We start from the raw sequence: 24,546 nt of genomic DNA, 5'->3' as shown, positions 1-24,546 counted from the left end.
TAGAAATTCAGTGTTGGGTATTTTATGGTAAAGGTGTAATTCAGTGAAAAATGTAAAAATTGATTTTGAACCAAGAAGCAAATTCATTTATTTATTGTATCTTTAAAAAAATATGGGCCAAGCAAAATACTTTTACTGGTAGTTTAAATTAAATGGTTACTCTATTCAAGGAGGAACATTTGCCTATATTTGTTTTCTATATATGAACACGAATAATGGGAACATTTGTGATTTATGACAATGATGGCTAAATGTCAGGAGCACCTTTCCCCAAGGGTTTTTAATCATACACGAATACGATGGTGTACAACTTAGCTAAAATAATTTTTTAGCCAATCATACTCCTTGATACAAAATTATCTGTGTGAACAAGATACCTGTAAACATATGATCGTGATGACGAAAAAGGCTATTTGAGAGGTAAGAATTAGAAATACAGATCAATTTATAAACTGCGTCAACAAATCAAACCTTCCTCAAAGGCCTTTTCAAAATGAAATAATCCAATGCACCGGTATCGATTTAACTGCGACACTGACTCAGTAACATTAGTCCATAACGTTAGGTGGTTGATCCAAATAACTTCCAAGTGCCGATATGTAATGTACAGCCGGGGAAATCACCAAGTTTGTTTTAATTTAAGTAAGTATGCATTTATAAATAATGTTCTGTCGGTCACGTTACCCTGTTTACATGCATGATATTTGATCTCTCGATTTAACACCCTGTCCATCGTGCATAATTATGTCAATTTTATAGCCATAGGATGATGGGTAGAGGCAAGATTACTCAGACACATCTTTTGGATATTGGTTTCTTCTTCAGTCTGTTGTGTTTTTGTTAATTGCCTTTAAATGAAGCAAGCAATTCAATTTCAATTCAGTTTATTCGCTCAAACCATAAAATGGTACATGAGGTCAATCATTATATACAGTTCAAAAGTCAGAGGTACATTTTATAAATGAATAGATAAGTAGTAGATAAATAGTAAATAGGGATAAATATACAATATATACAAAGAAGATAGGAAAAAGTATTATTAGCAATACAAAGTCTGTGTTTTTTGATTAAGTCATAAATTAATGAAGTCTTTGATTGTAAATCTTTTTAAACCAGAATTATATCAACTTAATTTACTTCTGGAAACCCTCTCCAAAAGTTATTTTGATTGAAAGATTGATGTGGCTATAAACAAGGCAACAATAAGTGTTTGCCATAATCAAACTAAGTCTAGCCTAATATATTCAATGTTGCTTTATCGAAGAACGGCAAAAATCACTACAAAAAGCCTCTAATTAAACGTTGTACATTGACAGCACATAGCCTTGTTTAAAGCATTTGCCAAGTCTTGCTGAAATTAACCAGACAAAAGTTTTTTTTCTTCCCACTGCCTGCAACATACATACTGATATATTATGGAATGATCGGTTCAAATTGTAATGAAGGCTTTTCAAACTAACAAAATTAGACCAATCTTTTTATTGTCTGTGCAAGGCCACTGAAAATGTCAACTTTCACTAAAAACCCTGAAATATAAATTGAAATTGCCAAGATAATTATTTTGAGAGAGAGAGAGAGAGAGAGAGAGAGAGAGAGAGAGAGAGAGAGAGAGAGAGAGAGAGAGAGAGAGAGAGAGTACATTCACAGACAGACTGTCAGTTCATCACTTTTATTGTGTGTAAAGTTAATGTTGCCTATAAATTCCAAGAAGAAACTTAGGAAGTGCTTATTTCATGTAAATATTGATATTAGTAAACATGTCTTCTTGTTGATGCAGATGCCTGAAGAAGAAAAAAAAAACAAGATCTGGAATCTTTTTTTTTTCTGGATTGTGTTATGTAATGCCTTATCAATATTTCAAGGAATTGGTTCTCAGCCGGTGTGGTATAGATGGAGATGATATTCGGTGTTTGAAATCACAGTTGTTTACGTGAATGTCAGGCACTGTATCTGGAGTTAGCGCTAGGTATTGATTTTGTTACATGTCTTCTTAATGGCTCTGAATTCTGCATTTAGCAGCAGAAAGCCCAGAAATTGTCATGCAAACCTGTTCATAGAACATTGTTAAGGGAGGATCTTGCTAGTAACACAGGGTAAGTAGAAGCTGCAGAGCTGAATATCTTAATACTGACAATGTGTATGTGGATTAAGGTTGCATTTGATTAATGAAGAATTGTGGATCAAAAGTACTCGCTTAATTTTCAATGTAAAAGACTTTAAATTGAATCTCTCTATAAAAGCTATTAAGAAAATTATGAATGAATTGAATGATACATTCATTATCTTCTTTCATTTACTAAGATTTGTTAATCCTCTTTATGAGGAAGTATTAAAGATAAGAAGCGATTACAGAGAAACAGGTACTTGTAAATGCAATTGTGACTTGATAAACCAAGTTAATCCAGGATAAACAGCTTTCTGGAGTTACAGACTGATATCCAGTCAGACCAAATTACTGCAAGGCAAGAATGTGTTCTGTGTATTGATAGCTTGACACATGTTTTGAATAATGCTTACAAGTAGTAGCTATAGAAGGACACAAACTTTAACAACAGCTAATTAATGCATAAGCATAGGCCCACATCTATCAAGGTCTCTGTCTTAAAATTAAGCTATAGCTAGCCAGCTTGTTGGAAGTTGGAACTTCAATGGTTGATATCATCTGTTCCTGACTCCAGGGGGTAATGCTTCAGTTCAGTTACATGGGCAGGAGGGGGAGAACTTTTTCATCTGCAGAAGAGGATCTGGTAAATTCTAGTGTACTGATAAGTTTGTGAACCCTGAAATTATTTGTGATCTCAAAGGTATTGGGTATTGATTATACAATGTAGTTACATGCAGCCCCAGTAGCATGTTGTTCATCTGGCGGCAGGTTATAACCATGCTGTACATTTCATCCTCCTGCTGTCAGCCCTTTATCTGATGCAGGTCCTATTATTCTTGTGCACAGAGATAATGGGGGGATGGTATTTCAAGGAAAATGTATTCCCCCCACTGTCAGAAGTCCTGGTGCCTGTTTCTGTGTAATAGTGGAAGTGATGCATACCAAATGTTTGCCGTTCCGATGGTTATGGTGCTTTATCTTGCACCACAATTTGTTAAATGTCAGGAATTTTGTTTAAAATGATTTGAAACACACTGCAGAAATGCTGAGAAGTCATGATCTCTAAACTGTGTAAAATATTTTCAAAATTGACACTACAAATTGATGTAACAGTACTCTCATCTAATTCATATTGTATGATTATGTTTCTGATTTTATAGGAATCATTTTCATGAGTATAATGTATACGGCACACAGTGTCTAAAAGCACTGGTTTACAATATGTTTATTTGAAAGATAAAATGGAGCATTATCAATCCGTGAGTAATTTGTCCTTTGATATGAGTGTGGTTTAGATTTCTGACATTTATGTGTATTTGTATATTTCATGTTGACACCTGCTTTAATCTCATGTGCCCTTGCCAAGAGCATTGTCAAATTGTCATAATGAAAGATTTAAATTGATGGCTTAATCACCGCATTGTATACAAACTGTGTATATTATCTTTCTAGGATACCTTTGTGTACAAAACCAGGACTTCTAAGGTTTCGGAGCTTTGAACTGTGTTGTGTTTTTAGATATAGTTTTACCATCTTTGAGTTGAACTTGGTTGAAATTAGGTCAGTATGTCTTAAGCTTTGAAGATGATCTGCAAGGTTCTTTTCCCTGTGAATGCTCCTCTGGAGTTACCATTCTTCCAACTCCTATTTGCTCGGTAATGCATGTAAACATGGAAATGGGGCACAATTTAAACTACTTTCATCTCCTTAAACCTTGACATGAAAAATTACTATCATAAGTCATAGAAAACATTCCCTCCAAGTGCCCTGGCCAGGAGAAACTGAGAAAATCCTGGAATGTGCATCCTTTTGCAAGCTGTTATGTGTTGGCTGTATCGACAAATGAATGATGGATCCGAAAATTGATGGTGGTCCGACATACTCTGCTTGATAAATGAGCATTGCAAATGATCTGTTGATAAGTTTCTGTCAAATATTAATATTTATCAGTGGAAGAATCACAGATTTGAGTCGGTGGAGTGTGTAGTGAGTCTGTCAGAGTGGGGTACTGGTATGATTGGAGTTTTTTTTTCTCCCAGTTCCTCGGCTCTGAGTGCCTTTACCACCTTGGTATGTGAGTAAGGTTGTCATAACATATTCATCATGTTCATGTTTGAAGCTTTTTTGTCATCATGTTACTCTGTTTTCCAATGAAAACAGGATTCATCTTGAAGTACCAGTATTCTCATGCTACAAATGTAAAAATGGTTGTTGCATGTAGAACTTTCCAGTGTTAGAGAATGTAAGTTATAATAGCCATGCCATGTAAAAAAAAAAAGTGGAGATTTGAAAGAGTTAACTGGCTTCATATTCTTATTCAATTAAATTTGTATTGATAGTGCAGAAAAATTGTTGTAATTTTAAAGATTTAAATTTTTAGACAAAATGAGTTTTGCAACTTCATGTAGAATGTTAACAGTTTACGCCTAAATAACATTTTGGCGATAAAAGAACTACTAAAATATATTTCTGTAATAAAAATCAAATTAAAACTAAATTTCTGGACAAAGATTATTTTCGCAACACCCAATATTGATAGATAAAAGTGAGTCATTATTTCTGGCAATGGTTGATTGAATTTAGGTTTTTCCGTGGTCTACTGGGGGTAGACTGCGCTCAAGTTACTAAGATTGGCAACACCTTGCTGTTAGCTTACACAATTCGGGGATGTTTGGATTAGATAAAACCAGGATAAAATTCTGACATCTTCTGTTCAGACCTGTATGTTTTTCTGTGTGAACTCATATTAATAAAGAATTGTTATCTGCAACCTGAAATTATGAGTACATTTTTGTGATGTGTTTGATGGGGGAAAAAATGGCATCTGCATGGCTGGTTTTGTAAAACTGTTACTCTGGCACTTGTTTCTTGTTTGATTTCACTTTAATATCAAAGCTATATCAAGTCAAAATGGCTTTGCAAACAGACAACAACATTCACGTGATAATGTCAATATTTGTACAAGATTAAATGAGCCATGTACTCAATTGAAATCAGTTAACCTGCAGGTTTGGGCAATTCTCTTTCAAACATTTGATTCCGGCATTGTTATGTCATTTACTTTAATGTTATATCTTTAAAATTTAAGGACTTAATGGGTCACTTTTACGAGCTGTAATTTAATCCTGTGTTTGGTAAGTAAATGTTAGATTCTAGTAATCCCTTGAGATATTAAATGAAAATAAGGCAATTCGTTCATTTAAATACATGTTCATATATAGAACAAAGTTTTTTAACACGGGTCATCAGGATATAGATTTAAATGGCTGCTTATGATGTTGAAATACCATTTGTTGAATGTTGATATTTGTGAATCTCTCTCTCCTGAATATATGCTCATAGTCACAGGAGATCATACGTGTACAACCTACATGTGGTAATTCATGGGGTGGGATATTGAAGTGTGGGTATACATGGACACAGTGTCTGTATTTGAAGTGGTTGTAGGACAATTTATGGCGAAAAGGTATTTTATTTTGTTAGATGTTTAGCACCAGTAGTTCTTTAATGATATTCTACAACTCCATATCATGAAATATTTCAAAACCTCCTACCCTATTTTTATTATCTGAGTACCCTTATATTTATCTAGGAGACTTCATCAATGTCGTTTAGGGTCTGAGAGTGTATTGAAAACCAACTTTTATTCACCTGTTGCAAAATACAATTACCGGTATTGCAAGGTTCATGACCTGATTGTCTAAAATAAATTCTCGTTGCCATCAAATCCCAAATTGCAAAATGAAGTTGTCATGAGTTTAAGTCAATTTACAGTATCATATGTATGCTGAGGCTTTCTGTTGTTTTTCAGTGTAACACAGGATGCCAGCAGTGGGTTTACTGGCTGAGAATCCCCCTTGTAACCCGCATGTAACATGCAGAGAATTTCTCTGTCGGAGCGAGAGGAGCTGATCGAATCCCTGGATGCAGAGGCCATCTACGACTACCTGATCCAACATGGAGTCCTGCACCAAGTGGAGAAGGAAAAGATCGAGAACGGCAAGAACAAGGCGCAGCGGAACACGGCCCTGTTACAGCTGGTGGAGGGAACGGGAAGCTCCGCGGTGGCACTGTTTATCAACGCCCTGCGACAGTCCGGCCAGCTTTCCCTCGCTAGCTCCCTAGATGAGAATTCTAGGATCAAACCCATCTATGGCTCAGGTAACTGTTGCCTTCAGTTTGATTTTGCCTTTCTTTTTAACTGAAGTTTAGAAATAGAACTTTATGGTTAATCAGTACCATGAAATGATTTTTTATTTTGGTGGCTCAGGTTGTGCAGATTTTATAGGTAACCATCACCTAGAAAAATTATTTTTATTCAATATTTGGGAATCCACAAAATTGCTTTCTCTTCAAACCTATCTGTAAAAATTTAGAAATCCACAAAAGTTGGCCTTTATTGATTTACCAGTAAATTATTTCACTGTATACGATGTATTAGGAAATTTCCTCACAATTAGAAATATGATATTAGAATAAAGCATCAATCAAATATATGAATAAGACACATCACTAAATCAATGTGTTTCTCATATTTTTTTTTTACGTTGTGTGTCATGATACCAATTATGGATAGCTTGGAAATGCCCTTATTTCACAAAGTGAAATCTCTTCCCTTACAAAGGTTTTCATTTACACATAGTCTGTTAAAAAATTGTGACAAAACAGTAATAAAATGCCTCCATCAGACTTGCTTACTTTTAATTTATCGTGTCATCTCCACATAAAGGAGACTGACAGACTGTGTACTCAATATTGGATCTACAATGCTGCCATGTTAATTGATTCTGCACATGTTTCTTTTCAGGGTACCTTGGCAAGGACAGATACAAAGGTAATAGTCTATACAGAACTTTTTAAAGCCACCACAATATCCAGCCATTTTATTATTTTGAAAAAGCTTGAAAGCTTTAAGGTGGAATAGCCCTAAGAAAATACAAAGGTGTTTAGATACACAGTATTAGAGGAAAGAGGAAATATTATACAAAAGAATAAAAAAATATTGAATTTTTAGTAAGATTTTGTTTGATTTGTGCTGGCAGTTGGTATTTTGAACTTATAGTGGCCTTTTGAATGATCTGACACTGGTTTCCATACTTGCCCTGTTTGTTGAAGCATACAAATATTTACAATTAATACCTAATGAGTTGAACAGCCAGACATAGCCAGTAATTACAGTCAGGATGACCCTTCATTAATCTGTCTGTTTTCGTTATTGTGACATCCTGGATTGTAAGCCATGTTTACATCGTGATTATTGACAGTTAGACAATGATTGAGTTGGACATAATCCTTAATGATTTGTCCAAGGTTAATGGCTATGATAACTATAGCATGTAAAGGAAGCCTGAAGTTGTTCAATCAGTGTAATTGTAACATTTAGAAACTGTGATTGTACATGTACAGTACATCTGTACTAGTTTATTAATATTGGGTTGTCACTGAGGAACAGAGCCTGAGAAAAGTCATGTCCTATAAACTTGACAATCTCATCATGTCATTAGACCAATACACTTGAACTAATGTACCACAAAAATGCATTGCTTCTGTATTTATAATTGCAACATATTTCAATTTCATTTGTTCACATATTAGTTTTATATAAACAAATATGTAGCAAACCCTCAGGTAAATTAACGCTGAAAAGATTTGCATATTAATGTGCTTTTAAACTATGATTAATTGATTTGCACATTACTTTGGGTTAATATTACTGGTAATGCTTTTACATTTGATTTATAGGTAATAATTATCTGATGTCATTTTGAAGCAAATTAAGAAAGCAAAGGTGTTCATTCACTCATCCCTGTAAAAACTCTTTTGTAGGACAAGTGACCATCAATGTTGAGGTGGACAGAATCTTTGGGGTGTTTCCCAGCTGGGAGGAGGGGGATGACCTGGACGAGAAGACGGGGGATACCCCAGAGAAGGAGAGGAGGAAGAAAGAGGGGACAGCTCCAGTCCTCACTCCTCGCAGGGCCCACAAGTCATATGAGAACATGACAATGATTGGGGAGGAGTGGTCCTCGGCGGGAAGGAGGATAAAGGAGTACGCTTACGATGAAAGTGACGAGGAAATGTCCTCTTGCTGGTGCTTCTGTCGAAGGTCCAAAACCAAAAAGAAACCTCCGGCCAAGCGAAAGCTGAAGTACGAAGTAAAGAATGTGATAACAAGGTCCCCTTCTCCTGTTAAACCACTCAAAGGGAACGAACTCTTGAAGAATCTGCGTCATGAGGGTCCAACCATCATAAGGTCAAGCAGTAGAACTAGTTTCATTTCGTACACTTTATCCACAGAGGCCATTAATGTGTTAAAGGACAGCCATGTTTTCAACAAGATTGGAAGTTTAGAAAGCATGCAGAACAGGAAGAATTCCATCAACTGTAATGGTGATAGGTTGGATCAGTGTGATACTAATGATAAGGAAAATCTGGGCAACCACACAGAGAATAATCTAAACAATGATCAAAGGAAAAAGAGAGAAAACTTAAATTTGTCACTACAGACAGAGAAACCTGTGGAGCATTGCCTTATGTGGAGACATCGAGGGCCAACGTTCAAGAAGTTGGTGGAGAGGTTCTACAAATCCCTAACTAGTGCGATGAACATGTCCATCATCAAGTACTTTGAACAGGAGCGTGGAACTCTTGTTCTACGTGTGGACATGGAAAACTCCCTGATGGTGTGCAATATATGTATGACTCCTAAACAAGTGACTGATGTCTGCGTCAACCTAGAGGACGGTAGTCTGCTGAGAGTGTTTGAATCTATTCTGGTCACCAACGACATTCTGGAGGATTTGGCGGTGCGCCAGATCAAGCTTCGAGTGGTGATTGACAGCGATGAACTTGCCCTTGCTAAGCAAGAGTTGGCTTGATTGGTCAATATTGCTGTACATATCTTCTCTAATGTTCGTTTTAGCTGGATAGGTTTTTGAAGACTAGGAGAGTTTTTATGTCTGCATTTTGTTATACATGTGTAGTGTATTGTGGATTAAGATGTATATGTATATTATAAATATTCAACAAGTCACTCTTTTCAATAAGGATTTTTCAATGATACTTTATTTTTTGTTACTGCGATTTTGTTTTTTTAATATTTTCCCAACTCAGTGTTTACTTACTAACGTACTGGTGAATTTATTAGCCTTTTATCAAAAACTTCAGCTAGTCTTGCACACATTTTTAGATGTGCTGTTTACGATAAACACATTAGTCACGGACGAAGCATTGCTTTATGCATCATGCATATAACACTTCTTTTGTTCTTATTGTCTAGGGAACAGTTTTTTCTTTCTTTTTTTTTTTTTTTACTTATTATAGAATATTAGACATATCTTTTAGTGAAGTGGTTGCTCATTGACACATTTTGAGGTCTATAGATATGATGGGACTTGGTGATTGAGTTTATTCATTGCTTTTTTCAGCAGTGGTGTTGTTCAAATATGTTATCACTTTATTTTGTTATGACCATACTCAAATGTTGTTTGTTTCAGCCTTAATACTCGTGAGGGTTTTAATATCACAAGTTTCTCTCCATATTTTCTTAAAATGCAATCTATGTAGAAACTACAACATGTGGTTTAAACATTTGACAGTTAGTTTGATTAAGTTCCCATAGAGCATACTGTATATATTGACTTAAAAATTTTCATAAAAATAATGGAGATATTGTCCAACTAGCACCTGATCCTTTCCCTGCTTTCACCAATTAAACATATTCCTCCTGCTTCTCTGAAAATTCATGTTGAATTATTTTTTTAATATTGAAGATGTAATATTTTTTTCATGTATAGATAATACTATTCAGATGATTTCAAAATACATGTGTAGACTATTTTGAGAAAAAAAAAGAATTTTTGGTTCAGAGTTGATTTCAAGTGACCAATGCCATTATCTCTGCTGAAATGTCTTCTAAAGACATCATACAATTTATTTATTTTTTCAATATTATAAGCTTTTATATACTTTTGGGCATTTCTGACTATTGGTCAGTGATAAGATTGTATTTTTTAAGAAATAGACCACACTATTTGATTGCATCTGTAATTTGCTATAAGAAAAGTGCCATAACTCTTCCAATTCATTTTGCTATTAGTGTTCAGTGGTAGTATATGAGCGATAATTGGGTGTACTTGGGATTCAGTATCATCACTTTGTCTACGCATCATAATTCTTTGTCTTCCATATTATAAGAGTCCATTCCAGCTTCAAGTTGATGCAAAGTCACATGCATATAAAATTTTGCCTGTTAACAGTCTGCTCACACTTATATTGTGTATTAACATGTTGTGATTTTCGCTGATTAAAAGTGGCATATACAGATTAGATCGTGATCCAGATGTACATTATTTTAATTTTTTTTATGTAAGAATCCATTTGATTACCTCTGTGTTTTAGTCTACATGCCCTAATTTTATTGAATTATGTCCCTTTACAACATCCCCCCTTTCCTCCCATGGCCTGGTGCTTTTTTCCCTGTGTAATTTTGTGATGTTTTATAAACAGCATGATTGTGTGATTTTATTAGATATAGAATTTTTTTTAAGAAGCAGACTTAATATGTGTACATAAGTAAATGCCTATTAATATATTTTGAAATAAATAAGTTGAAAACAATCATTTTGTGATTACTTCATGGAAAACTGATGTTACTTTTGGATATATATAGTTTGGGGTGATTGAATATTTCGATGATTCTTTTCTTCTTTGTACAGACACAGTCGGTCTGTTTAATAAGAGAAATGTTCCTTTGTGTAAGAAGTATTTTTTATCGAGAACAGAATAGCTTATTATGTTAGAAGAGATGTTTCCATATACATACGCCAGTTTATTGATATGATGCGGTGTGTCCGTCCACACTTTGTAAGCAACAAGTAACAGTGTAAGGTTGCAGGATCATACTTGATACTCAGGTTGCATATAGCAAAAAGGACAAACCCCATTTATTCTGGTGAGTTTAAATAAAGTCAGGGACGCCACACTAGACTTTTTGGATATTCCTGGTCCTGGTCTGGCACATTGCATGCATAAGCTATGATGTTATCTTGTGTTGCATAACCAACCAATTAGCATCGTTTTTGAAAGAGGGCAGACATCGGAAAACCAGGACAAACCATGATTAAATCCTAATCTGTAGGGGGGGGGGATTTCCATTGTAATGTTAACTATGATAATTTGCCCTTTTGATTTCTCTTTTGCTAAAAAATCAACAACAACAAAACCCCCAAAATATAAATAAATAAAACTGGGGAGGAGGGGGGCTCCTTCAAAATTCAATTTTCTAAATGTAAATTTAAGAAAAATGTTTGTTGCGAGAATAAGCCGGGTGGGGGTGGGGGGGCCGCTCCCTTTTGATGCTACGTGCCTGATAACTGTATATTATGTACCTCCCTTTTACCACAGTCAGCGGAACTGTTTTCGGGACTTTTCCTTTCTTTTGATCGTCTTGTAATGTTGATTATAAGTTAAGACAGTTTAGTTTGTTCAATCAAACAGTGATTATAATGACAGTATTGTTGAAAGACGGTCTTATTAGCCAATTTTCTAACTTTGAAATGTTCGCATTTTGTAGTATGAGAAGTTGATAACAAGCTCGTTATCATGATGCCGAACACCATCAACAAATTTTCAGTTGCCTTTATGAAAATGATATAATTGATACAGATTATTAAACGGATATAAAAATGTGTTATTTAATTTATTTAGATGAAGATTCCTTTGCAAGAATTTTATAACAGACGCAGGGCCTACTAGACTGAGCACTACAAAAAAGGGAGCTTGAGGTTTTAGAATTTTTAAAATGCTACAGTTATTGTTCTAGCATCTAATAAACATTCGTGATTTTTTTTTTACTTTAGAAATATGAAAATGCATTTGATGAGAAAGTTAACAAAACTGTAGTATCGATAATCCTTCTGTCGGGCATATATTTGTGTTGTCCTATGAAAAGTTATCAACATCAATACGACATAACAACAGTTCTAGACAAATAGCGTTTTTATCAGTAAAATAAAAGAAAATTTATATCAAGATATATTCCGTTTGAGTGAAAAGGTGAAAATGGCGGGCGGGCGGCTGCCAAAAGGGTACGCATGTACACATAACTCCTCATTCAGTTTTCAAGATAGGATGTTTTGCAGGTGTTTTGCAGATCAATTGGACGTATATCAGAAATGTGCATATTACTATACTTGGATTTTAAATTTTGATAATTAATGAAAAATACCAGCTGTTGAACTAAGTCATTTTCTCGCAAAATATTGCATAAAGGGTACACTATTTCTCTTGATAGGTATTGTTAATCAATTCAGGGTTGACAAATGGTTATAGTTACAGTTCACTTAAAAGAAAACCGGGTTTGCCGTCACATTAACAGCTTTTCACTTGTTTTTAACATTTCTCAACGTAGTTTGGTAGCAATCAGTTAAATTGTAGGTTTATTATAAGATCAAGAAAACCTGTCTCTGGACTGGACAGGGGCCAGCTCGGTCATCTACCTGTGTATCAAGGTGTGAAAACACGCGTACCGTCCCTAATTGTCTACAAATCACCTGTCATGTTCTACGTCATACCAATATTCAAATTTTATTCAGCAAATGGTGTCTTTCATCACAAGTAATTTGCGGGCGTTGTCATCCAATATTTTCATAAGAAAAAACTAAATTGCAGTCCCATGGAACAATGATATGTGAAATTCAATGAAAGGATGTATTAAGTCATTAATATTTCAAATGCTGCGGATCGGTGGCATTTGTTTGGGTCAAATACCAATTCAAATCTAGAAGCAAATACTTTGCGTCTACTAACTAGATATCTGTCCTTTCCGATTATTAAAGCAGTCATGTTGTATATCTTATTTAATGAAATGAAATATATCGGAAAGGATATATCGATAGAAGTGAACATTTTGTCAAGGAAAGATAAGGCAAACTGATTTGCAACTTAAAATCAAATGTTTAAAAATAGTAATCAAAACTGACATTGAATGTTCGAATACCTCGTGATGATCTTACCACGGATTGTATATAGGCCCGTTAGAGAACAAACACCGTGATTCTATTGTACGGCCTCGGACAGAAGCCGGGAACTCTTCATCCTGGTTGATTGTGGTCATTGCATGAAACAATTTTACACAAAAGTTGATTGAAACCCAAACATAGAATCCGTGTCGAATCCTCTCCTATCTAAATCAAATGACTCAACTAATTTTTTCCGCGCTGTTCTACTCATTAAAAGACTCTTTGCAATTTATTTATGAATAAACACCAATCAAATAACGCATGAATACGCAAATATATGCAATGACATTTCTGTTAGAAAACCAGGAATATTTTTTGTTACTATCTCTGTCTCTATCTCTCACTCTCTCTGTATGTTACAACAATACATGCATCATAAGCACATTCATTATTGGTCCTAATGTTTTGACATATTGGGCCTGATTATGTGACACGTCAGAATGAGTTACTGGACATTCCTGTTACATATAACTGTCAGCAGAACTATGTTTAACAAAAGGCAAATTGATAGTGTCGGAGTCCGGCATTGCAATCACAACCACGACTATTGCATAACGTCTGTAGCCCGCAGGCAGACGGTCCATCTATATAAATATATCCCCATAAACCCCTCATCACTCTTTAATTGAAGCCTCAAACCATGCTCCCAAAACTACTGAAATTGTCTTTAACTATTCTGTTACAAATTCTTGTGGCATCAGCTTCGAAATGGGATTTAAAGATGTCTCTGAGAGAACTGATTTCTGGACACTGCCACGTGGTGACTCCGAGAGTGTGCCGTAGATATACCGGATTTGATTCCGATTTTACCTGTGGATTTATTCTCAGACATGTTTGTACCAACGCATACACAGGGGAACAGTCGCTGAAAATGCTGGTAATTTCTCAATTCTTCAGAATTTTGTCTTAACTACATTTCGTACATACTCTAGATATCTAAATTTTGTTGTCAATATCTGGTTTCATTTTGGTGTCTATGCAAGAAAACCTATAGAACACCTCCATGTTTGATTTTGCATTAGTATATATATATGATATAATTAATATTTTACAGACAAATACAGATGTAAACGTTCACATCACACCGCTACCTAGAACTCTGTCGTTCTACGACGTCAATGAAGACAACCAGATTTCTCTCAATGAGTTTGCGCGAACCTTAGGACACAGCCCACGTGATCTTCACGTAAAAGTTGCATTCCGCGCCGCTGACAAAAATGGTAAATAGTAATGCTTCATCGTCTGAAATGGATAAACATTCAACGTTTACTCAAACAACAGAATAATAAAGAAATGTGAATAGAAGTTTCATCAAGAATGATTATAACCTAGTTACTGATTTCTCTTTCCCCGTAGGCGATGGTACCGTAAGCTTCAGGGAGTTCCAAACCACGGATGCCTGGGTGTTTGAAAGGAGACACTTTCGTGAGTATAACTTTCTCTATTTTTCATTTTTTTGACATAAACCTACTATCAACATTTTCTCAAAAACTAATGGCAAATGTATTCCGCAGAACCCCAACACACTCCAATCAAGCAACATCCCATGAAGCCCAAGAGACAACAAAATACCAGGCACCAGAAGATCCATGCAACCACGGCGTACGTAGGGTCAGATGAATCTGATGACGCCTCAGCAGAATTCAAAAAATCCTCCAATCAAATTGATTCTCATGAATCATACGAAGAATATGATGATAGCTTCTATGACGACAGCGAAATGCACGAAGACATAGATTCACATGGAAGTAATGAACACAGAGTCCATTTACCGGGGTCCGGGGAGGTGGATTCACGAGAAAGGGGAGAAACATCTCACGAAGATGAAGGAAATTCGCATGACATTGATTCACATGAAATAGGAGAAAACTCACATGAAGTGGAATGGAACTCACATGAAGCTGAAGTGGATTCACATGAAAAAGAAGAAAATTCACATGAAGCGAAAGACAACTCATATGAAGATGAAATGCAGTCACATGAAATAGGACAAAACTCACACGAGGTGGAAAAGAACTCTCACTCAGTCGAAGTGAAAGAAAACTCACATGAATCTGAAATTGAAGGAGACTCTCGTGAATTTGAGAGCGATTCACACGAACACGAAGATGAATCAAAGGAAGCTAGAGGCCATCCATTCACTAAAGGAGGAAAGTCCAGTTCTACAGAGAGATCTCTGGAACACGAATACGAAGATTCAGAAGAATACGAAGATTCAACAGAGCACGGATACGAGGATTCAACAGAGCAGGAATACGAGGATTCAACAGAGCACGAATACGAGGATTCAGAGCACGAATACGAGGATTCAACAGAGCACGAATATAAAGACTCTGAAGAATACGAATATTCAACAGAACACAAATACGCAGACTCGGAGGAATACAAAGATTCCGAAGAGTACGAAGACTCTATTGAAAGTAAATCCTCCAAAGAAGACAAGAAAGAAAAACGCCTAGTTTCTATGGAAACCGATGAAATTGACAGCGAATCAGAGGAAGATTATCAAGATGATTCACGGGAAATAGATGATTCAAAAGACGATGACACGAAGAAGGCAAATTTGGTCCCAAAAAGACGATAAATCCTGTACTTGTTACACTGTCTCAAAACACTAGATTAATTTATTTGTTTTGTTATACTTCTGTAAATAATTGTTATCATATATCTATATTATCAATAAAAAAATATTATTGGAGATTTTCAGTTTTGTGTACATTTGGGTATCAGAAAGAACAACGTAATAAGATGTAAATATAATTCTTTTTTATTGAAACAAACTCTATGTGTATAAATCTATGTTTTAAGAAAGTATTTAGAAAATATCTAAAATAAATAGCATATTTTTGAAACAATCACAGCTAGCGAATACCACAAAGCTTTCTGACGTAAATCGAGCTTCTCGGAGCGCTTTGGGTATATTAAAACTCATTGAGTCATTCTGTAGCAAACTCTGTCACCGGGAGATCATTTGCACACATAACAATAAAAAAAACCGATATTCTCTGAATGGTCAAACCTGCAATACGTGATTGCAAGTAGACAATTCAACGTCCTTAAGAACTGACTTCGGCTGCAAGATAGAAGGTGGTTCTTTACAAAGATTTTCCAATGTTGAACAACTTCAATGGGAAACTTTAGTTTTTGATCACTTAAAGGTTTTGCAAGTTCAACCTCAAGGCAGTTTTCAGTCTTCTTTCGTTGATTGAATTATTAGATTAAAAGATTCCAGCAATAAGAATTTGTACCATACTCAGAATGAATACGAAAGCCGTTTTTGCTGTGATGTCGGTGGCAGAACTTCTAAAGGCTCCAAACCCTTCTCCATTGCCTGCAATTAATAACAACTAATTACTAACCAATCAAAACTACCTGAAAGTTTATAAAAAGATACAAAGTATGAGAACCATCGGAAACCAATGGTCAGTGTTGCTTCAATCGCGGCATCCCGAATGTTGAATGTAACGTTGAATTCTAGTGTTTCGTGTAAAATTCAAAAAGATTCTAGTGTTTCGTGTAAAATTAAAATGACTAACTTTCATCCAGCGTGCAGAAGCCGCAGGTGCGCCGACAGTTTCTCTGCATGTAGGGCATCATGTTCATGGTGCAGTAACCCTGTGCCTTCCAGAAATTGCAGTGTTGTCCCACATCCTCACAAACCTCAGCCTCTGTATCAACAACAGTAGAACACGTGATTACCATACCAGTTCGATTACGGAAAGTCGTAAAAACACTTAGAGGGTTACTTTTACTTTAGGAATAATCCAAGAAGTTTACATATTAAAAAAAATGTGTTTTCATTAACACATATTTGATCTTGTTGAATATATCGATCAATAGGTGTAAGTATCTTTATTATTGGTACGTACATGTATATTTGAAGGAAACATTTATGCGAGAACGTAAATTCGCAGGTAAGGAGTATAGATCTGAAAAATTAACATTTTTTGCCAGGAATGAAGAGACCCAGCTTACCCGCTGTACATCGGCCACAAGAACTCTTACAGTACAGGTTCATGAACCCGGGGGAGGAGTCACAGTGCCCCCTGTTGGCCCAGAAATCGCAGTAGTTGTGTCCGTTCTGGCAGTTATCTGTGACAATGAAGACTTAATATATAATATAAATATCTAATGTATCCTTGTTATGTTTGTGCTGGAATATCGTACCTATTTCCACCATTTGAATAAAATTTGATATAGCAATTTAAAAAGCAACACTCATACTCTAAAACGCAACCAGAAAGCAATAAAAATCTTTCTGTAACACGATGTTGATTCAGAAAAACAAACCAGTTAAGAGAGAGAGAGTAAAGTTTGATTTTATATAAAAGTTAGAAAGCTCTCTGGACTGTTCTGAATCAAAAACTGCGAAACATGACCCTTAGCATGGGGATAGTGAGTATCATCAGGAAGACACCTACTAGTTACAGGGGACTCGGTGGAGGAGCCCGTTTTCTTGGTGGTGGTGGGGCGTGGTTTGTTGGTGACGACATCTTTGTCATCACACTCCCCGAGGGGGTTGTTCGGGTCCTCAGACGCGCAGTAACACTTACAATCCTTGGCCTGGAACCCCCCACCGGGGCACTGTACAGCTTCACACTGGTCTATAAAAAATAAAAACAAACAGCTAATCAAAGCACGTTGTTAACTTTGGTATGATACAAATGAAAAATTTAAGAAAAATACGGGCTTTTGTTTGTTTATTTCTTCTTGCTACTTAATTAATAAACGTACAAGAATATTTCTTACAGTTTACCACTTTACTATAATTATATTCCAAATTTTAAATTTTGAAATTGTCAAAGTTTAAATACATATATATTACCCACTAGAAAAAAATATTATTTCCTTGCCATTAAATTACGATTTTACAATACAATCCGAGACAACCATTGTCAACCGACGCGAAGCGGAGGTTGACAATGGTTTTCGAGGGGTGTCAATTTCAACAGTTACCCCCCCCCCCCCCCTCCCCCAAACAGGCACTATTTATTTTATTATACTGAATGTCTTAATTCTAAAAATCTGCTTTTATATAGAAATGAAGTGAATTCTACGGCAAACCGTACGCGCATGATTAACGCGCATGTAACAATTCGTTGTGTTACCCGTTGCCAAGTGTGTTGCCAACGCCATGGGTAATAGAACAGATTACCAACTGCGTTTAAACCAATCAGATTTCAGTATTTAACACGAAAGTATAATAAATATAAATAACGCAAAGCACTTTGCGCTATTGCAGATATTTGGATTGTACTCAATTTGCAATAATTAAAAACTGCTATATATGAAACACCTACCGTTACAGCTGTACATCAGGTTGGCCAGTTTAATGTCCTTGAAGCTGAGCCCAAGGGCGTTACCGATGACATTTTGGTACTCGGGGTCCTTGGTCCTTACCGTTATCATCCCATTGGTGGAAAAAGCCTGTTGGGATAAACGTAACAATTTGACTACTATCATTAAAGGAACTATTCAGTGACACTGAAAATGTGACTCTAAAGACTGAATATAATTTGATTTTAAAAAATTAAGGAACGAATTACAATATCTAACAACAAACCCATTTTTCTTAAGGTTGAAAAATATGATTTATAATGAAGGAATTACATTAACCTTAGCACTGTAGTGCATTAAGGAATTTCACTAACCTTAGCGCTGTAGTGCATGAAAGGATTACACTGACCTTAGCACTGTAGTGCATAATGCTCCTGTAATCATACTCCACGTTGTAATCGTTGACTTTGGTATGAGGTAGTCGATCAAAGTTGTAGGATAGGGCTTCCGGGATGTTCTCACGGACAATTTCCACATATGCGTCCCGGTCAGGTCTGGATTGTTCGTGCTGAAACCCGATGGCGTGACCCAGTTCGTGGACAATTACTCTTTTCTGCGATAAAGATAAGTAAAAAGTATATAACCTATACGATTCTTACTTGATACTAGTATATGTTTTTTATTCAGGGTTGTCTGTAGACATATATCTTCACTAATGAAGTTATTTTTTTTCCTCTTTTAGGTTTGCGAAAACACAATAGCATTATCAATATATTTCTAATGGTATAATAGTAAATTATATGTGTTTAAAATAAGCCAAGAGTTTTCAAAATTGATATTTTGAACGTCTTACCACTCGACAGTTTCTTCCTAGATTCAATTCCTGTTCACCTTTAACCATTCCAATATACGAAGAACACCTTTTGAAGAAAAATAGCTTGTTATATTTTTGACAAAATATAAAATCAATAACTACTAAGCCAAAAAAGAATAAAATACCAAAAAAATTAATTAAAGTCTTACAAAAAAATGGAGCACTCTGGAGAACATAAGAATTCAAATACAAACTGGTGTTATTTCATATATATTGGTAGTGTGAGTGTGTAATTGATGAAATGGATTACGTTTGTAATTGATGAAATGGATTTACCCTTTTCCGTTTTGGAGCCGGACTCTGTTGACGTCTGCCTTTGTTGCTTCCCTAACGTTCAGACACGTGTATTTGTTCCACTCGTCTGCGGCGGCTTTTATCTCTACCTTGTCTGCGGGACCTGTAGTGAAAAGAGAGAGAGAGAGAGTAGATTTTTAAAATTCTTTCACAGAAAAGTTGTGATGAAATTTGAGTCCAATAATGAATTGCAAAGCACAATGATTTAAAATAAAAATAACCATTTCATACACAGAAATACATGCAGACTATAGAAATTTGTGGTTTTTGGCTAATTTAGACTGGTTTTGAATAAATACGACTTAAAGATAAGGGTTTTGTATTTCACCAATTGCAAAGTAAGCTACGCTTTTCCTTTTATTAACTAAGAAAACCCATTTTTTTGCCTTGAATAAATTTAAAGTTCATAGTTAACTTTTCGCTATTTTTGAGCTTATTCTTAGATTTCTAATGATTTAAATTGTGTTTGACGCTTATGGTCAGATTTAAGCAGATTGGGTCAATAACTATGAAAAATGAGACCGATGGTTACAAACTCGTTCAATCAAAACTTTTGATTCTCACCTCATCTAAATTTTTGTAAAAGACAATGAACTTACTAAAATCGTCGGTTATGATATAGGGGACCTCTTTGTTTGGCCATCGTTTATTTGTATTACGAGTTGCTTTCCTCTTCTTTCTACGTCCTTCTAAAATCCTACGACAAAAAAAAGAAGAAAAGTGTTTAATAAAGTGAAGTAAAAACAGTCGAAAGAGTAAAAGTCTATACAATCTGATAGGAAAGTTTCCCTATCAAGATTGATTAAGGTAAAACATTAAGTTAGACATTTATGTAAGAAATTAAGGTAAGACATGAAGGTAAGGCATTAAGGTACGACATTAAGGTAAGAACTAAGGTAAGACTCTAAGGTAAGATACTAAGGTAAGACGTTTAGGTAAGACACTAAGGTAAGACAATAAGGTAGGACATTTAGGTAAGACACAAAGGTTAGACAATTAGGTAAGACATTAAGGTAAGACATTAAAGTGGGACACTAAGGAAAGACATTAAGGTAGGACATTTAGGCAAGACACTCAGAAAAGACATTAAGGTAGGACATTTAGGTAAGACACTTGGGTAAACGTTAAGGTAGGACATTAAGGTAAGAACTAAGTTAAGACTCTAAGGTAAGACATTAAGGTAAGACACTGAGGTGAGGCATAAGGGTAAGACATTAAGGTGGTATCCTGCTGGTGATGCTTACAGAGCCAACCTTGTCTCCACATAGTCCTCTAGTTCCACCAGAATGTCCAGCTCCACACGGAGTGTCTTTGTGCTGGTGTTTGCCACGATGTCAAAATCCGTCGCTGGAAACAAATAATAACGGTGAACATACAAGGTTTCTTCTTAAGATATTGTTCGTACAATCTACAGTATCTATCGTTCATATTTAGATTGTGTTGTCGTTAATAGAAACAAATTATTTATCGTTTATATTTTTAAAAGATTATGCTGTTGTTTTTGCTGTTGCTTTATCAAAGTTGATTCTTATTATAGTTTTCTAAATTAATGGGAATTGTACTCACTCTCTACGGCTGCGTTTGTTATCAGTGTATCTATTGGCGACGCTGTCGCGTGACGAAGTACCTGAAAAATAGAATTACATCTAAATTATCAAATATTATAAAAAAAAATTGTCACTAATCAATAACGCAGCGGTTCATTCTGACGTTCGTATTTTCCGCATTAACCCTGTTCGAACTCACTACACATGTATATGCATGTGTAGATATTCCGGATCGCTGTAACACATTGACGTACTATACAGAGTGTACGTTGAACAATAAAATGAAGATTTGAGACATGAATATTATGATCATTATTTACCAAACAATGACAATGAAAGATTTACGGAATGATAAACCAAATCATGATTCTTTCATTAACGAAATAGAGGGGCACTGTCTCAAGTGTGTCTCATGAAACAAGAGAAAAGATAAATATGCTAGGCATCACCCTGTCCTTTGGAGGGATTTGCTGCAATGTATTTGTTATAGAACAATGTAATAACAAAATCTAATAATCGAATATTTACTGAATTTATATGAATCAAATTTATTAGGACACAACTTTTCATATAGCCACGTAAATGTCTTTTTATTAAGTAAAATAAGATTTGATAAACCACCAATTGAAGTACGAAGTTTTTGTTTTGATGCCAGGTTTGTAAATTTTCCACTACTTCAGGACTTTGAGATTCGCGTAAGAATCTGATAACCGTATATGGAGCGAATGGTGAATTAAAAAGAATAACACAGGATTTCTTAATTTAGACACATTCCATAATAAAACTGGAAACATCAAACACGAACAGAAAGTCCATTGACCTCCAATAGTTGTCGTCCTTCAATGTTAGAAGTGGTAGTAATAAAAGAAAAAAATCCTTTGAACAAAATCATTATCGGTTGGTAAAAAAAAAATCAACAATTAATCAAAATCAAGATAAAAAGGAAAAAATTAAACAAAAAAAAAACATAAATAAATTAAAAATCCCAATCTCATGCATGCACAAATTAAGCACAAATTAGAATCTAAAAATTCGAGTTGGTGCTTACAATACAAAAAAGTTAGTTCGGAAAGCTTAATAAAAAAAATAAGTTTTTTAACTTAAAATAATACATGTACCGGTAGTCCGGAAAAAACCCATAAAAATTATTATTTTAAAAATATACTAATATCTGAGCATTATTGTCATTTTTATCTACATTTAACATTTTCAACTAAATTAAATTGAAAATATTTTGTGAGCAACTCAAATCATTTGATCATTTTGTATATTTATAGAATTTAAGTTGAGAAGTTGGCACAAATAGGTGACATGATTTTAAGATAACCATTACTATATACTTTAGAATTAGTGGTGGACATATCAAACAAAGTAAGTTTTTTCCAAACCACACATATTCGTATTCAATTTTACCTGCACACAAAGAAATAAGAATGACACAGTGAATTTATCCATGTTGAAAAAGGATGTCAATTTTCAAACAATCACAACATTAAGAATCATGTCATATTTATATGTATGCATACAGACGATGTCAAAAGTATGTCCTATTTAGCTGCAGATAATCATGTACTTGATTAAGGATATTTTCTTATTCAAAGTAAAATCTTTAAATATTTTAAAATTCCATAGACCTTATGTGTGTATTGTACCGTAAAAATCATAATTAAATTAATTTTAACTTAAGAATAAACGCTGACTTCTAATGAGTTGAGGTAGCATATTTTTGGCTCATCCTGTACTACGTGACACGATGTAAGGTCAGATACAAACAAAATGTTCACCATATCCTGGATGCGGGGAAATCCATCCTTATTTCTTACAGCATCCCTATTTTACACTTATCAACCAGTAGCTGTCAAAATATACATGTATCTTATACGGTCTTCTTTTTCTGTTTTGGAGAAAAATAGACAGAGAAAAAAAACGTATTACAGTAAATCTTATGTAAAAAAAAATTTCAGAATATACATATATTGTGAAAGGGCGCGCAAAAATATTTGAATAAACTTTGCTGCATATTTAAATAAAAATGCAACTGTAACCGGGCAAAAGAATTACTTTTTCAGCGGTTTCTATGTCCTTGCCATCTTTGGAAATATCATTGAAAATATATATGTGCAATGAACAAATCTGTTTCATTGAATCTACAGATTTTAAAAAAATTGTTAGTATTTAAGAGTGTAGTTGCACATTTTGATCATGTATTGTCTTTCAATGATTAGTCCTGTCTATCAGTGGATACTGGATTGGAATGCTTACCCCCCCCCCCCCCCCCCTCCCCCTTCAGAAATATAAAAGTATAGCAAGGAGATTATTGTATTTTACCGATTTCAGCGCTCCTCGAAATTATGAAAATTAAAGTGCGTTTTTATTTTGGAAGGAAAAGCACTAGAGCATCTCTTGATGAACTACGTATGTTTTCGAGCAAAGATAATTTATTTAACATGAAAAGAAAATATTCATTTATCTATTTAGTTCATTTGAAAAAAAAAATCAACTGCAATAAACGCTTTGGTATACACGTGATTTCAATTTATATATTACGATCATCATTAGTTTATGGATTGATTTTAAGTAGCCATAGTGTCCTAATTAAGAAAGTAAACAAGTCTGATAATTTTGTGCAATGACCTTGTTTTCCCCGGGAAGAGTCTGACCTCATTAGACAAAGTTATCGTCTACCCTCACGACAAGGACGAGCTAACTTCCATATATGGAAATAAAACACGCAATAAGAAATAACATCGGCTTCTGTCAATGAATCTTTGTTGTTGTTTATTTTCTTTTTAATTTACATACGCATTCTCTGATGATTAACCTTAATAAGTGTCGAAGCTAAATAAACAATGATAATCTATTATACAAAAATTAAAATAGAAAAAAAAAATATTCTATTGTTGTACTTTTTTCAAAATGTCTGAATTTTTACATATATCTTAACTTTAATGTGTGCAATTTTTGAAGAAAAAAAAAGAGCAGAATAATTCACTCTTAAACTTTAGGACAAACTTCATGGAGTCTTTCACTAGTCTTTGATAGCAACCCGGTAGAAATCTTATGGATTTTTAATAAGTAACAAATATTAGCGTAGAAAATTAAGTTAGTTTTTATAACATGCCTATTATTTTGCATATTTTACACCTAAAATTACAAAAATGATTTGGGGACTAAGCGCAAATGCCCATTTGGTTGAGTCGTAAAATGCAATTTCAAAATTAAATTTCTTTCCAATTAAATCTATTTGATAACGTTTTAATTCAGTTTGCAAAAACACAATTTCTAACTATATTTCGTTTTGAATATTTTAACAAACGATAAGAAAAAAAATGTCTTCAGTTTTGGTGGTCTCGAACCCACAACCTAAAAAGCCTAGATCTACAAGGTGACCAAACGTCTGGTACTCTAACCATTGAGCCAATATGCATT

At 34.7% G+C, this 24,546-nt stretch overlaps 3 protein-coding genes across 9 annotated transcripts; 2 read left to right on the top strand and 1 right to left on the bottom strand.

Moving 5' to 3' along the window:
* Positions 1–323: 323 nt before the first annotated feature.
* On the top strand, positions 324–10,723 carry LOC105334481 (uncharacterized). 6 transcript variants are annotated; one of them, XM_034443440.2, is made up of 4 exons: positions 324–420; positions 5,916–6,265; positions 6,912–6,938; positions 7,931–10,723. In XM_034443440.2, exons 2-4 carry the CDS (start codon positions 5,980–5,982, stop codon positions 8,980–8,982), a joined length of 1,365 nt encoding a protein of 454 aa, XP_034299331.2. In that variant the 5' UTR covers positions 324–420; positions 5,916–5,979; the 3' UTR covers positions 8,983–10,723. The 6 variants fall into 6 exon arrangements, with proteins under 6 accessions (XP_034299331.2, XP_011436259.3, XP_034299333.2 ...); XM_011437957.4 differs by lacking the exon at positions 324–420 and adding an exon at positions 484–642; XM_034443442.2 differs by lacking the exon at positions 324–420 and adding an exon at positions 1,942–1,966.
* A 3,002-nt stretch (positions 10,724–13,725) lies between these two features.
* Positions 13,726–15,823, top strand: LOC105334482 (protein starmaker). The gene is made up of 4 exons (XM_011437959.4): positions 13,726–14,002; positions 14,180–14,345; positions 14,482–14,550; positions 14,640–15,823. The coding sequence occupies exons 1-4, from the start codon at positions 13,766–13,768 to the stop codon at positions 15,707–15,709; spliced, it is 1,542 nt and encodes a 513-aa protein (XP_011436261.3). The 5' UTR covers positions 13,726–13,765; the 3' UTR covers positions 15,710–15,823.
* A 131-nt stretch (positions 15,824–15,954) lies between these two features.
* Positions 15,955–22,622, bottom strand: LOC105334497 (zinc metalloproteinase nas-13). Of its 2 annotated transcripts, none has more exons than XM_011437976.4 (12): positions 22,531–22,622; positions 21,137–21,197; positions 20,815–20,917; positions 20,170–20,267; positions 19,553–19,673; positions 19,256–19,322; positions 18,812–19,015; positions 18,426–18,552; positions 17,547–17,729; positions 17,101–17,217; positions 16,662–16,793; positions 15,955–16,456 (listed from the first exon to the last, which is right to left on the bottom strand). In XM_011437976.4, the coding sequence occupies exons 1-12, from the start codon at positions 22,570–22,572 to the stop codon at positions 16,344–16,346; spliced, it is 1,368 nt and encodes a 455-aa protein (XP_011436278.3). In that variant the 5' UTR covers positions 22,573–22,622; the 3' UTR covers positions 15,955–16,343. The 2 variants fall into 2 exon arrangements, with proteins under 2 accessions (XP_011436278.3, XP_065935906.1); XM_066079834.1 differs by having other exon boundaries at positions 20,824–20,917.
* Positions 22,623–24,546: the final 1,924 nt, after the last annotated feature.

This window comes from Magallana gigas, chromosome 3, assembly GCF_963853765.1.
Source record: "Magallana gigas chromosome 3, xbMagGiga1.1, whole genome shotgun sequence".
Classification (NCBI taxonomy): Eukaryota; Metazoa; Mollusca; class Bivalvia; order Ostreida; family Ostreidae; genus Magallana; species Magallana gigas.
Note: the sequence above shows the minus strand (reverse complement) of the source record. Positions and strands in the feature narration are given on the sequence as shown.

Bases quoted from the DNA above. Each gene is read 5' to 3' on its own strand.
- LOC105334481 (XM_034443440.2), top strand. From the start codon at position 5,980: ATGCAGAGAATTTCTCTGTCGGAGCGAGAGGAGCTGATCGAATCCCTG. The intron at 6,266-6,911 runs GTAACTGTTGCC...GTTTCTTTTCAG, and splicing joins CAAACCCATCTATGGCTCAG to GGTACCTTGGCAAGGACAGA. The intron at 6,939-7,930 runs GTAATAGTCTAT...ACTCTTTTGTAG, and splicing joins TGGCAAGGACAGATACAAAG to GACAAGTGACCATCAATGTT.
- LOC105334482 (XM_011437959.4), top strand. From the start codon at position 13,766: ATGCTCCCAAAACTACTGAAATTGTCTTTAACTATTCTGTTACAAATT. The intron at 14,346-14,481 runs GTAAATAGTAAT...CTTTCCCCGTAG, and splicing joins CCGCGCCGCTGACAAAAATG to GCGATGGTACCGTAAGCTTC. The intron at 14,551-14,639 runs GTGAGTATAACT...TGTATTCCGCAG, and splicing joins GTTTGAAAGGAGACACTTTC to AACCCCAACACACTCCAATC.
- LOC105334497 (XM_011437976.4), bottom strand. From the start codon at position 22,572: ATGGATAAATTCACTGTGTCATTCTTATTTCTTTGTGTGCAG. The intron at 20,268-20,814 runs GTAAGCATCACC...TTTTTGTCGTAG, and splicing joins GTGGAGACAAGGTTGGCTCT to GATTTTAGAAGGACGTAGAA. The intron at 19,323-19,552 runs GTAAATCCATTT...TTTCTTCAAAAG, and splicing joins CGGCTCCAAAACGGAAAAGG to GTGTTCTTCGTATATTGGAA.